General features: G+C 46.2%; 1 protein-coding gene across 1 annotated transcript in view; it reads left to right on the top strand.

Annotated features, from left to right (window-relative positions):
- The window catches only part of MRC2 (mannose receptor C-type 2), a 587074-nt gene that overhangs the window by 556347 nt on the left and 16061 nt on the right, over positions 1-14666 (top strand). Inside the window, exons 27-28 of the mRNA XM_069634149.1 lie at positions 5712-5831; positions 7363-7545. Coding sequence (XP_069490250.1) covers positions 5712-5831; positions 7363-7545 — 303 coding nt within the window. The remainder of the gene's footprint in view (positions 1-5711; positions 5832-7362; positions 7546-14666) is intronic.

The raw sequence follows: 14666 nt of genomic DNA, 5'->3' as shown, positions 1-14666 counted from the left end.
TGTGGAGAGTAAGCTGGGAGATGGCCAAGTTTTCTAGGAGTTAACCCACGATAGGAGTGATAGAAATCAGGCGATAGTTTGCCAGACAGATAGGATTGGCAGAAGTCTTTTTTAGGAGGGGGTGCACAAGGGAGTGCTTAAGGAGAGAAGGGAAAGATCCAGTGGCGAAAGTGATTGCAGAAATTGGCCAAGGCTGGAGCGAGGGTGTCCATGTGGTCCTTGATCGTTCTGGAAGAGCAGGGGATCACCCGTTTAGACAAATCCTTCATCGATCAGACTTGTCTTGAAACATTGTAAGGAGTCGAGAGAGAGGAGGAAAGAGGAAGAGGTGGCCAAGAGGGGCCTGAGAGAGGTAGATGGAGAGGAAGAGGAAAGTGAGGACCGGATGTGTTGGGGAGAATTCTCATTTCTGTGCTAATTTCCTTCAAACTTAAAGACGCCCAACTCTTTTGTGGGACTTTAGGACTTTTAAATTTTTATCCTGGAGTGAGCGAGACCATTTTCTCAGTCTCATGTATTTTGAACTGGTTTGGACTCTGCGTCTCCTTTGTTTTTGGAGCCTGACAAACTCCATAGGCATATACTTTTTGTATTGGGACACACTGCACCTTCAGTGCAGTGTCACGGAGAAGTCCTTTGGATTTCTCATAAGGTTGAAATACCTTCTCTTGGGTAAACTACTGTTCCCAAGAGAAGTAAAGTGAAATTGACTTTACTTCAGAAAGAGTGAGGGAGGAGGAGAGGGGCACAGCCCAGTACCGTACACCAACGGCTGCACAAGAAGATGGTTATGGAAACACAACAAGCAGCAAGGCAGGGCCCACAACAAGGGGGGGTGAAGCACAGTAACCCCTGTGGAATGGGGACCTAGAGAGTGGGAAAGAGACTAGTGGAAAGCAGAGACACAGTAGCAACAGTAACGGTTGAATGGGGACCTAGAGAGTGGGAAAGAGCCTAGTGAAAAGCAGAGATACTGTACAACAGTAACAATAGAGGAGGGGGAACTTAGAAGTGGGAGAGAACCTAGTGGAAACAGTAATACAGTAGCAACAATGTCGGAGTAGCAGGAACCTTGGGCGGGGAAACAGGCCTAGAACACAACAGTTAGCAACAACAAACTAGGGACACAGCAAGGAGTCAGAAACACAAGGTATGGCTAACCACAAGGGAGGAGAAGCCTAAGGTTGTGCAGGGACAGAGTACGGTAAGTGGGGTGTAAAGGTTGAAGTAAGCACAAAGCCTAGGCAGTTCAGTAGAGGGCAGTAGTGGCTGCTCTCGCTGCCTGCACCTTACTTCCATTATGGTCACTGATGGCTGTGCTGGGTACTCGTACTCTGTGCTGCTACCCCTTCTGGACGCTGCTGGGCTACAGCTGAGCCGCTTACTCACACTCTGCACCGCTACCCATTCCGGTCGATGCTGGTCGAGGGCGGAGCCGCATACTTGCACTCTGCGCCGCTAGCCCTTCCGTTTGCTGCTGGTCGACAGCTGCACCACTTACACACACACTGCGCCGCTACCCCTTCATCGGCAAACACCTGAGGTACACAACACGGCGGCCTTGTCCTGCGCAGGCTTTGCAGCAGAGGGTCCGATCCTCTGTTTTTAAAGGATACACTGCACGGACGTAGCGCAACATGCAGCGTATCAAACGCATAGGGTCCAATCCTCGTTTTTTAAAGGATCCGCTGCGTAGCTGAGGCGCAATGTGCTATGCATCAAATAGCCAGTGCACCTGCAGCGCACAACACTGCAGTCTTGTCCTGCGCAGGCCTAGTGGTCCAGAAGTCGGGAGGGCAGTATTTCTTCTGATAGCTGCAAAGTTTTGGTCTCCATAAGCAACCCCACATTTCTAAAGATGGATAAACTGGATCTGGTTGAAGATGAAGGTCCTCTGCTTCTGATTATGCAATCTGGAAGGGCCACCTACATACTGTAGATGAGAGGATCAGACAATCCTCGCGCACTGGATCTGCAGGCACGAAGACAAAGGACAGAGGACTCGGGTGCCAGCAAGGCGCCTCTTCTTGGCAAGGAGCAGCAGCAGCTCTTTGATGTCCATGTCCAATTAGCACTAGGCTGTGTGAAATCCAAGCAGCAGTAGGACACACCACTCCAAATGATGTACAACTACCGGCCCACAACCCTTCCGGTCTCCATGGGGACGCCGATGCAGGACCCTTTACTCATTCGGCCCACCAGTTCAAGGGAGAAGGGAACCATGGGAGGAATTCCCTGTCAGTGAAACAGAGCTTTGCATTGTGGCAGATGGCTTGTGCAATGGTTGTCGCAGCAACAGTTTTGCAGTAACCCTCTGTAGTCTCACTTGTCGGATTCTTGGTTATAGCTGTCGATTTCAGAATTGCTTTTGCTCCTCTCCTGATATACTAAATTTGTTGGACCTGCAACATTGAAAATCGGTGCTGATGGCCAGTCATGGGCAGGCAGCTACAGTCAAGACCTCCCACATGGTTTGAGTTGTTTATTCAGGCTGTCTGTAGCCCCTTACTGATTCCAAACAATTTTCACAGACAAAATGGCAGTTTCCTGGAAACTGGTTGGAGCCTGCAAACAGCCCATTTTCTGTACCTGACCAGTAGGAAGACTGCCTAAATGACGACAAACTGCAGACTGGGCTCTAGATAACATGACAAGCCACTTTTATCCATATAGGGGACACTGGGTTGGGTGTGGCTTAAAAAAACTAAAGTACACAGGCATTCACGCAAAAGAGTACTAAAAAAAATGTCCCCATTCAGTCAAAGAAATGGGGACACTGGTTCCTCTAGACTGCTATGCTTAAGGGAAGTAGTGCTGCCTCATAGACTAAACTGGTGGACATGGCCCCCCTTTACTGGTAGCCATAAGGACTCACCAGTACCCCCAAACCAGAGTGGATTAAGCAGAGGAGTGAAGTTAAACGGATAGTGGACCCAAAAATCATGTTGGGGGTCACAAAATATTGAGCTGATAAGTGAATGAGATGTTAATGTTAAAGGATATTTGTACAGCGCACTATCACCACCGGAGTGGTCCCCTGTCGCTGTGGCAGCTCTGAAAAGGGAGAAGGGGGGTGGGTTAGTGGGAATAAGCTGGAAATGTGCAAGAGAGCAGTGATGTGCTGATGGCAGCCTCAGCCCGGTGGGTCCGTTGCCTGGGTTTGGGGTGTTATACGGTCGGTAGTCGTCGTGTGCTGTTGTGCAAGTCTGTGTGGTTTGTTTTGTTGTTGCAGTGTAGTGAAGTTTGTGCTGATTGCTGTGTTTGAGGTTTGTGGTTGTGTTTGGTTAGAGTTTGAGAGGTGTATGCAGAGGGATGAAATTGTTAGTGGATTGGTTGGTTGGCATTGCTGTCCTGGTACATGCTAACATTCACATTTCTACCTAGATCCGACACAGACAATGTTAAGAATTCCATCTAAGTGTGGCATATGCTAACATTCACCTTTCTATCCTGATCTGACGCTGGCTAGGTTAATAATTCCATCTAAGTGTAGCATATGCCAACATTCACATTTCCATCTAGATCCGATGTAGGCTAGGTTAAGAATTCCATCTAAGTGTGGCACATGCTAACATCCGCATTTCTATCTAGATCCGACGCAGGCTAAAGTTGAGGATCACATCTAAGTGTGACATATGCTAACATTCTCATTTCTATCTAGATCCGACGTAGGCTGTGTTAAGAATTCCATCTAAGTGTGGCATATGCGCATTTCTATCTAGATCCGATGCAGGCTAGGTTATCATTCAATCAAAATCCTATCTAGATGCGACGCAGGCCAATGTTCACAATTCTGTCTAGGAGTGGGCATGCTTACATTGACAATCTTATCTACGTGCCACGTGGGCCAATGTTCACAATTCTAAGTGTGGCACATGCTAACATTCAAGCTTTATCTAAGTGCAGCGCTTGTTGACCTTGACAAGTATGTTATTATGTAATGCATGGCAACTTCTACAATCCTGTCATGAATAGGTTCAGTCTGGTGGTCACAAATCTTTGAGTATGCCCGGTGTGAGTCTATGGCAGTCTGTTATTGGAAGGTAAGATACAGTGGCAGGGGTTTTCTGGAGTAGAGTAATTGCTCTACTCCCACCCATGCCACATTCTGTTTTTGTTGGTGTCTGTTGCCTGCTGGTTTCCCCTGCTGACACCTGCAGACACATCTTGGAGCCGCCACTGTAGGAGCCGCCCTTGGCCTTGGGGCCCTTATCCGTGGGGGCTGCCGGGCAGAGGGCTGCCGTGGGAGGGTCACTTATGGCCAGTGAGCTGGCCAATCAGGGGAGGTGGGAGGGCTGGGGGGGAAATTGAACACTGAACGATTTGAGGGCGGGCCTACAAGCAGGATTGTGGGAGTCTGATGGGATACAAATGCAGCTCCATGATGGAGTAATGGGGGGCAGAGGGACCACATTGCACACGCTCACCGGTTAGCCAAGGTAGTTAGTGGCACAGGTAGCGTACGCGCAGATGGTTAGGCCCTCGTGCAATCCCAGAACAAAATACAGTCAATAGGGGCCGGGGGGAGGGCACGGGAGGCGGGTTGTGGATCGGGACACTGGGATGCGGGTTTACAAGCCCGCGCTGACCGCACACGCTGGGTGCAGCGCCATGATGGAGGAATGGGGGGCAGGGGGACCACATTGCACGCACTCACCTGTTAGCCAAGGTAGTAAATGGCACAGGGAGCGGACGTGCAGAGGGTTAGGCCCTTGTGCAATCCCGGAACAAAATACAGCCAATAGGGGCTGGGGGGAGGGAACGGGAGGCGGGTTACGGATCGGGACACTGGGATGCGGGTTTACAAGCTCGCGCGGACCGCACACGCTGGGTGCAGCGCCATGATGGAGGAATGGGGGCAGGGGAACCACATTGCACGCGCTCACCTGTCAGCCAAGGTAGTAAATTTGCGGAAAGCTGCAGAAAGAACAATCTGAAGTATTATCTACCTTTTATATTGTGTAGCTAGGTTGGGATTTTTAGGGACACTTGACTGTTTGTCATATACATGATTTCTATTTTTAAAAAGTACTTATCTGTTATGTAGTAATTTCTTGAGGTTTATCTTTGCATACAGAGTTTGTTCACTAATGCACTCTGTTCGAAATGTCTTTGTAGTGTGTGCGTTTTTCGTGTGCATTTCTCTACCACTCCTTTCCTATAATTGCAGGCAGGTAACCCATAACCACTACCATTATTAGTTAGGACTAACTTAACCGAATCCTTGCACATACATTGCTGGTTGCCAAGTCCTCACAACAGGACTAGTAGAAAATCTTCTTAACAGTCCATCCCACTGTCTTGAAGATAGCACCAGGTTGTTTGACCGATATCTTCCTCAAAGTCTGCAGCATGATAGTCTGGTGATGCATCTTCACCTGCACCGCTGCATCGTCATGATGTACCAGCCAGCTTGAAGCATGCAATGGGGGAACCCTATGGGAACATGTTCCTGTATAGCATTTATATTCACAATCTCGACATCTTTTTCTGCCATTGCAGTTGGGCATTCCTTTTTCTCTAGGGTGATACTATTATGGGCAACCTAGGTGGGTCTAGGGGTCGTTCTCTGCCATCAATATCTATGTACACATCTTTCATTTTGGTTTGTTGCCCAAGTCCTTAACAGAGATCCTTGTTTTATGCACCCTTTGATATTTTTGCTTAACACTTTAATCCCTTGACCCCAGACAATTGTCTTTTCTCCCCAGCTGGTGCTTCAGTGCTGTCCATTCTGGATGATACAGAGAACGTGTTTGTGTGGGAACATCTACAATCCTATGAGAGCCAATCTAAGGGAGCCTGGCTGGGAATGGCCTTCAACCCCAAAGGTAGGCAGCACGTAAGGGCCCACTTCACAGCACAGTGAAGGTTTCCCACCATGCACCTCACTTTACAAAGGAGGTAGTTGGAGGCACAAGAAGCCAGAGATCAGGTGACAAGTGCAGCCTTGCCCCTGCTGACAGCAAGATGAGCAGTAGAGAAGAAGAAAAGGGGAAGGATGATGCAGACAATGCAAAGTTTGGAAAATGGATACTGAGCCATCATGTTAGAAGACAATCAGAATATCATTAAGAGTGTGTAGCTATCCTGAAATGCCCCTGTTAAGGCATTCAATCATTATAGATTGAGGAGAAGTAGACTCATTCGGTTGTATTTAGAGGGAGAGAGGGCAGTTGTATCTGTCAGGCAATTATGAAGAGGAGTGTAAATGTAAGGCATGTGTAGAGTTAGAGGCTCCTACACAGCCAGCAACAATGTGTTTAGCATACAAGGGAAACCAAATTAGACCTGTTCCTTCTGAAATGGCTTTGGTGTCATGTAGCGCAGTACAAAACACATATGTACATCCATAAGCACTGATTAGCAGAGCTGAAACATGTTTGATTTCAAACTGGAGTTGTGGTGTCCTTTACTGGGATTTTGTATTAGGCTGGTCCAAATGGTGGTGCTGTGAGCATTTTATGAACATGGCATGGGTTGAAGTCACCCATAGACTGTGACAGCACAGGCAGTTTGAGTAATTGGTTCGGCTCCTGTAGGCACAGAATGGACCCAACCAAAAAGTCTGTTTAGTGTGTAGGTAAACACTTCAACTATTAGATCACCACTCCACATTGTCACCGTCCAAGATATAAACTGGCCTGTTTGGGGAGGTTTGGAAAGTCTTAGCCCAAATTGAATTTCTGTGAGAAGAAGGGCTCGGGCAAAGAAAGTTATATGCTAATGTCAAGACACTGTATCCTCCATTTCATGGTCAAGACGTTTGCAACGCAATCTGTCCCACTCCCTCGGGTTCTGGGGCTGTGTGGTATGGTGCAAATTAATTCCCCATCGGAAGAAATAAACCAAAAGTTGAAAAATAGGGAAGTAATACCAGGCCATGATTTTTTTTTTTTTTATTACATAAGGGACTAGATTTGTGTAACTAAGCCACCTCTCCTTTATTTTCTCTTCATTTATAAATGAAGCAATAGAATTTTTGATGGCAGTAGGAAGGGGGCAGCAAAATCTGGAAATGGCAATAAATATTGCCAAAGAATATATCCACTATCTGAGGCAATTTTTCAAGGTGAAACTACAGCTTTAATGTAAATGCTTTTGTGAAGGGCACTAGGGCTGGGACTGACGTGTTCAGGGAGATACTCCCAGGAGCCCTCCTTCAGCTACACTGGTCTCTTGGAGGGAAGAAGTAAGAGCGAGGAAGGGAAAAGCAAAAGGAAGGTATTAAGGGAGAAAAGGAGGGGACAATGTGAAGGAGTAACAGAGCTTACATGGAGACTGTGCAGTCACAGATGGGACCAGCCTTTTTCTGTTAAGCCTATCTAACTACTTTGTGCTCTCCCTTCTCTGCACACGCAGGCAGCATGCTGGTCTGGCACGATGGTAACACTGCCGTGAACTATTCTAACTGGGGACAGCATGACACTGGGCCAAGTATGCTGAGCCCAAACTCCTGCTACTGGATCCAGGGGAGCAACGGTGTGTGGCGACTGGGCTCCTGCACCAACATCACCATGGGAGTCATTTGCAAGATGCCTCGAGGTAAGGACAATGCAGAAGGTCCTCTGCTACAATGTGTTATGTAGGATTTGGTGCAGTCCAACTGGTGTGGGACTACACACAACCTATCTCTTGGTATTCGGTAACACCGCTTTTAATATAGGCCTGTACTACACAAGTTGGTAGTGTGACTGTGCAGCCAGGTTTATCTTAAAAGGGGTAATGTGAGCTGTACAATAAAATCAGTAAATACAGGTATCCAAGTAAACACTTACTTAATTAAAGTTATAATATAAATATTTATATATACACAGATATTTAAAGCTTTCTTTAAAAAGCAGCAACTAATAGTAACATTAATCCGAAGTTAGGATTCAATTCAGAAAGTGACAATAAAGCAGGTGAGTAATTTTGCATGTGTTATACATTTTCCAGCACCAAGGATGACATCATTTGAGGTCAGAAATTACACTTATTTTGTATCACCTTTGCAATATTGAGTTATCAAGGAGGGAAAGGTTAGGGTTAGATCAGATCATACTAGTATTCTATAAAAAGTTAGATTCGCCCAAATGGATGCAGGCAATCTTTTATCCCAGCAATAATTCAACAATTAAAACTTGTAAGGGAACAAGCAAAGTCAAAGTTCTGATGCTCTTGTAGAGGAGGTCCCAAATGCAACCTCCACTCCAGTCGCCCATTTTGAAGTACCAGGAACGTTCACACCGAGATATGTGACGTATGATGAGCAAATAAACCAGCAGAGAGTCGCGTTAGGGCTCTGCCCAGTGCCCATCAGAAGAGCAATACCTATGGAAGTACCAATAACCAGACAACCATGGACCGTAAGGTACCCATTGAGACAACCTTATCAGCAAATGACAAGAAATGAAGATTGCTTAAACACTGTCCCAGAAGAAACTCGAAAGGCCTTAATGGAAGACGAATGGTGACGTCACAAGGGCCTGGACAGACCCGCAGATGAACGAACGACAACCAAAAGATGACACACAAAGACAAAATATTATGAATAAGGATGTAATGAACTTCGGAGAAGAGACGACGTTGAAACAGAAACGTAAACTGTAAAGCAGGATGAAAATATTCAACCAGCTAACGCCTGTACATATGCTTGTAACGCAAGAAGCTAAAAAAACAGTGCGGCTTGCTATGCTTCGTAGAATGGAGCGGCAAGCGCCAACTATATATCTCCCTCAACGAAGCACATTATATAGGTGCGCGTCCACTTCATACAAAAGCAGAATTAACCCAGGTTACTAGAGGTCAAACAAGCCAGGATTCGTATTCCAGCAAAAGCAAGAAGAGATGGCGGAATCGAAACTCAGCACAGAGCAGGCCGTGCCTGGCAAGTCGAGGTCAAACTAAGGAATGGAGGCGGATAGTAACTTCAGAGAATCGAAACTTAAGAGCAGAGCAGCCTGCCCCGTGAAGGTCAAGATGAGGAGGGCCCAGGCAGGTGGCGGCTGAAAATGAGAATTAAATCCATAAATAGAAGGAAAACGAAGGAGATTCACGGTGTACTATCACGTGACCAGCCAAGCGCGTTGAGGTACCAACGTCTCATGTCACCCAAAAGCAGAAGATACCATACCTTTAACTGACAAGAAGCTACAGTTTCGAGGCCAACCAGAGCCAACTAATTGACACATAGCACTAAAGTACTGATGGAAGGGAGGCAGGTTGAATCTGGGGGCATCTTGACCCTGGGTGACCATTCTGCAAGCTGCTAATTAAAGTGGAGATTTAGGCTTAGGGATGTAGCGACACGGGCCATCACACCATTGTTGATCTCCAGGTTTCCCTGTTTTTTGTACTTGTCATTAAACAGACTCCCCTTTGCCAAACCATTGAGTTGTCCTTATTGATTGGTGTTGGAATAAGAAACCTGCACGCCCATCCACCTCAAGGTGTTAAAGTATTCGAGAGCGAGCTCTGATTCTATGGGCTGGTCAGGGGTCACTCGCACTCGATTACACTCTGTGATAGGTACGAATTAGTGCAGTCCAACTTGTGTGGGACTAAAAAAGTCTTATCTGTTGGTATTGGGTAACCCACCTTTTAATATAAGCCTGCACTACATAAGTTGGTCGTGTGACTGAGCAGCCAGGCGTATCTTAAGAGGGGTAATGTGAACTGTAGAGTTGTACAATGACATGACTAAACACAAGTATCCAAGTAAACACTTACACACTTAAAGGTAGAATAAATTATTTACTTATACACAAAGATATTTAAAGCATTCTTTAAAAAGCAGCAATTAGTTGCAACATTAATTAGTTAGGATTCAATTAATAAATTGAACAATAAAGCAGGTGAGTAATTCATTCATATGTTACACATGTTTCAGCACTCAGAGGTGAGTGTCAGTATAGCATTTATATTGGTATCACCTTTGCAGTATTGTTATTCAAGGAAGGAAAGGTTGGGTTAGATCAGAACAGACAGATGGGTGATTCTCCCAAAGGTATGCAGGCTGTCTATTATCTCAGCATTAAAGAGTTCAACATGTGAAACCTGTGCAGGAACAAGCACTGCCAAAGCCAATAAGTTCACAAGGAGGCCTTTAGAGAGCGTGGATATCCAAAGTCAATGGGCAAAGTAAAAGTTCTTCTTAGAAAATGTTCTTTAGATAGTGTTCAAAAAAGAAATCACAGTAACTCAAGGGGAGCTGCCTTTAGAAAGCACAAGCTGTAAGGCCAGTGCAAGTAGGTTTAGGTCAACTTAATGTAGGGTTAAAATGCACTCCCAAAGGTTGGAAGCCCGCCCAATGGCAAAAGGATAGTATACCCCAAGCCCCCCAGTACCTTTGAAATGAAGTTGTTCCATCTGCATGCCTTCTGGATGTATTACCATACATTTCATCGAATACCATTTTACCTAATGAGATTTCACCAAATTTATTTAACCGAAAATGGTAGGTGAAGTGGTATATGTGTAATGCATAATAGGTGGCGTGTGGGGTAAGGGTATAAGTTAGGGTAGGGAGGGGTGAGGGGGGCTGCGGGAGGCCTCCCCCGCATTATAAAAAAAAATAGAAAAAGTAAAAAGTTAATTTCGTTTTTCGGTGAAATGATTTCTGTGAAATCTCCATTAGTTAAAATATTTTCAAAGAAATCACATACATCCTTCTGGATGCAGTGCTGCAGATCCTTGTTCCTGGTCCTTGGTTGTGGTGACGAAAGGGGGGTGGGGACGTCTGGTGGGCTCGTGCGGCAGCACTCAAGGGAAGGGCTCGGCAGCAATGGATTTCCGTCAATTCAACGGCTCTTTGTAGTTTTGGCACCTTTTTCTCAGGGCCACAGAAGAACGAAAAGCTCTGGTTAGGATTTCCTTGATCCCTCGGTCCTGGACTCTGGTGAAGGGACTCTGGACGCGGATTTCTTGCTTCTGTAGAGTCCTCTGGATGTCCATCAAGATCTGGCCAGATTCGGACTTCGGAAGACAATGCACTCAGGAGGTACCCCAGGTTTTGAGCTTCTGCAGCCTTGGAAAGTCGCAGCAAGTCGGGGGTTGCGCCAAAATAGTTTGTCTCAAGGCTAGTTGGTCCCACCAGCCTAAAGGAGGAAGTTGTCATTCATGGGTCTTCCCTGTCGATTCGAAAACGGGCTCAGCACAGGTGCAGGACTTCACCCAGCACTTTGTGGTCCAGGAAGGTGATGCTGGCATCTTCTCTCGTCTTCCGCTTTGGATGTTGTCCTCCAGTGGTAGACTCTGCTCTTAGTCCCAAAAACCTTGCTTTTTATGCAAGTTACTATTCATTCAAAGCCCTAGGCTCTCAATCACACAGCTTGGTGGCTGTCCTTTTAGGACGGCCAGCCGGCCAATAGGAACTGGTTTCACTCAGGCACACCTAGAGTAAAAGAACAGGGAAGTTTTGGGACCCTCCCTCACTTCCTGTCTTTCCATCACTGGAGCCTGGGCGGGCTTCAGAGCTGAAGCCCGCCAAAGGCAATTCACAAAAAGGACTCAAACCTGATGCAAACAGAGTAAAAGCCCAGAAGAAACTAACAAGAAATGGTGGAAAAAGAAGACCAGCACCATTTTGTGAAAATGGTCACCCTTTGGTGCAGCACTGCAGCCGAGGTATCAACCTGCAGTTAGAGGTCACTAGGTAGTAAAAAAAGAAACCACTGCCACCAGCCATTCAAGTATGTTAGTGTAACAAAATGTTACATGAAGAATGGGTTAAAGGAGTTACTATGTAACCCCCCAGCACTCCACATAGGGTGGGGTGCTGGACCCATAAAGTAAAGCTAAGTAAGACAGGGGTCATCTTACTATCCTTGGTAACAGTAGCTCACCCAATAAAATGTTGTTAAACATTAAGAGAAGTCTAAGGGACTCCTCAGTGGCACTACACAAAAGGTGCTACGTGTCGCAATGCAAAAGCAGATGCCTATGGAGTTTACCAGACTCCATAAAACAGTAAGGAACATAGAAAATCATAGTCTGGAAAACACACGAGTGAGTGAAAAAAAAAATGTCCCACTCAATCAGGAGTAAAAATGGAATAGCCCTGAGCTGAGTCCAGCAAAAGAGCTGAGGGTCTCTAAGGTTAAAGGGAATTGGCACAGACATGAAAATCCTCCCAAACACTCTCTTCTTAGAAAATGTTTTAAAATGGTGAGTAGTTCAAATAGAAAATCACTGCAACTTAAGAGGGGTCACCTTGAAGCTTCACAAGCTGAAAGGCCAGTGCAAGTGAGTTGAGGTCAAATCAGAATAGGGTAAAATAGCACTCCCAAAGGTAGGAAGCACCCCATATGGCAAAAGGATGATGTACCACAACCCGCACAGTACCTGTGAACTGAAGAATTTGTTCCAGCTGAATGCCTTCCTTTTGCAGTGTAGCAGACCCTTGTTTGAAGAAATCGCATAGATCCTTCTGCATGCAATGCTGCAGACCCTTGTTCCTGGTCCTTGGTCATGGTGACGAAAGGGAGGACGTCTGGCGGCCTTCTGTGGCAGCACTCGAGAGAGGGACTCTGCAGCAATGGATTCTCCTTGGTTCAGCGGCTCTTGGTGCCTTTTTCTCAGCGCCAAAGAAGATCGAACGGCTCTGGTTAGAAGTTCCTTGATCCCTCAGTCCTTTACTCTGGTGAGGGGAATCTGGACACGGATTTCCTGCTTATGTAGGGTCCTCTTGATGCCCACAAAGTTTGGCCGGATTAAGCACTTCGGAAGACAAGGCACTCGCAGGTGGTCGAGGTACACCAGGTATTGGGATTCTGCACCCTTGGTAAGTGATAGGAAAGAACTGATGCAGCAACCCTGTGGGAGGCTACACCAGCCTTGTCTTCTTGGTATTGGGTAACCCACCTATTGGTATAGGTCTGTACTACACAAGTTGGTAGTGTGACTGAGCAGCCAGACTTATCTCAAGAGGGGTAAATGTGAACTTTAGAGCTGTAGCAATGAAATCCACCAATACAAGTATCCAAACAACACGTACACCGAAGGTTTTCTAGTAAAATAATTATTTAATGGTTTGTTTTAAATAAGTATTCTTTAAAGAGGGCAATGTATGCAGCAATCAAATACACTTCCAAATAGTTTCTCGGAATGGACACAAAGCAAGTAGATCATCTTTAGATATGCTACATACACACTTTCTACACCCTGAGGTAACTTCACAAACTAGGACAGTAATGGCATTTATCACTTGTATACTTTGCAAGTTCTGAGAGTTGTAGAAAGGAAAGGTTAAAGGAAGGAAAAGGGTTAAACAGGATCTCGAAGCATGTGAGCACTGTACATCTTCCAATTAAGTCTAGATAAAAACCTTTCCCAACAATATTAGTTAAAAAACAATGTATCACCTATGAGGTACAGTAAGAATCAAAGTCAAATGGAATAGAATAGTCTGTAGGGAACCAGGACAGCCAAAGTCAATTGGAGCAAAGTCCATGGAGCTGAGGCAACAAAAGTCTTGCACAAACTTAGAGAGTTTGTTGTAGAAAATCACTGTAGAGCCACAAGCTATTACACTTGTGAAAGTTAGAGCTGAGACCAACTCTAGAAAAGCAGCTACTGCAAGTCTGAACTGAGAAGAGCAAAGCTACAGACAAGAAGGTAAGTACAACAGTACCTTTTGGTTAGATGAAGAGGGTCCAGCTGGCTGCTGTCTGGTTGCAGTGACGTAGATCTGGTGTTCCAGGGCCTCAGTCATGGGGACAAGAGGAAGGACATCTAGGGACTCCTGCGACAGCATTTCGGTGGTCGGCGGCAGCTACTGCCTCTTTTCGGATCAGCAGCACTTCGCGGTTTCAGCACCAGGTAAATGGCACCACTGCGAATCTTGGACACCGGCTGGGCTTCCTTCACTCCTTGAGTCCAACACTCTGGTGAGGTAACTTGAGCTTTGGTCGTCCTGCTTCTGGAGAGTCCCGCGGATCTTCCTGAAGCATTTGGCCAGATTTGGCTCAGTTCCTGCAGCAGCAAAGTAGTACAGCTAGTTGGGGAAGGTCTTCCAGCAAAGTTAATCTTGGGGTTAGTTGGTCCAACTAACCCAAGGGAAGAAGTTGTCCTTTCCAGTGCTTCTCTAGTCGAGTAGAAAAAGGAATTGCAGCAAAGCAGCCGTGTTTCCCCAGGCAGTTCACTGGTCCAGGAGGATGCAGCAAACTTCGTTCACGGTTTCTTCATCAGATTGTTCTTCCCAGTGGTCGACTCTGTCTTCAGTTCAAGAAGCCTCGCCTTTTAAGCAGGTTTCTTCCATTCATGCACAGCCTAGCTGTCACTCGCACAGCAGGGTGGCTGTCTGCAAGGACAACCAGGCAGCCAATCAACACTGAGTGCATTCAGGTTTCCCGGGAGACTAAGTACAGGGGAGTTTCAGGCACCTCCCTCACTTCCTGCCCTGCAAGACACACTGTACAGTACTGAATCTCGTCAAAGACAAAACAAACAAAGGGCTTAAACCTGGTTTGGCGCACTGAGTAAAACCCAGGAAAGACCTTACAAACAAGAAATGGGGAAAAAAAGAAGACTGGGGCCATTTTGACACAATGGTCACGCATGGGTGCTATACTGCAGCTGAGGATTCAGCCTGCGGTAGAAATGCACATTGGTAGGAACATTAAACAACTGCCACCAGCCATTTAACGTAGTGAGGGTAATATAAAATATGTTACATGGGAAAGTAG

Source organism: Ambystoma mexicanum, chromosome 13, assembly GCF_040938575.1.
Source record: "Ambystoma mexicanum isolate Mex_15411 chromosome 13, UKY_AmexF1_1, whole genome shotgun sequence".
NCBI classification, from domain to species: domain Eukaryota; kingdom Metazoa; phylum Chordata; class Amphibia; order Caudata; family Ambystomatidae; genus Ambystoma; species Ambystoma mexicanum.
This window is presented reverse-complemented; position numbering and strand designations above follow the sequence as displayed.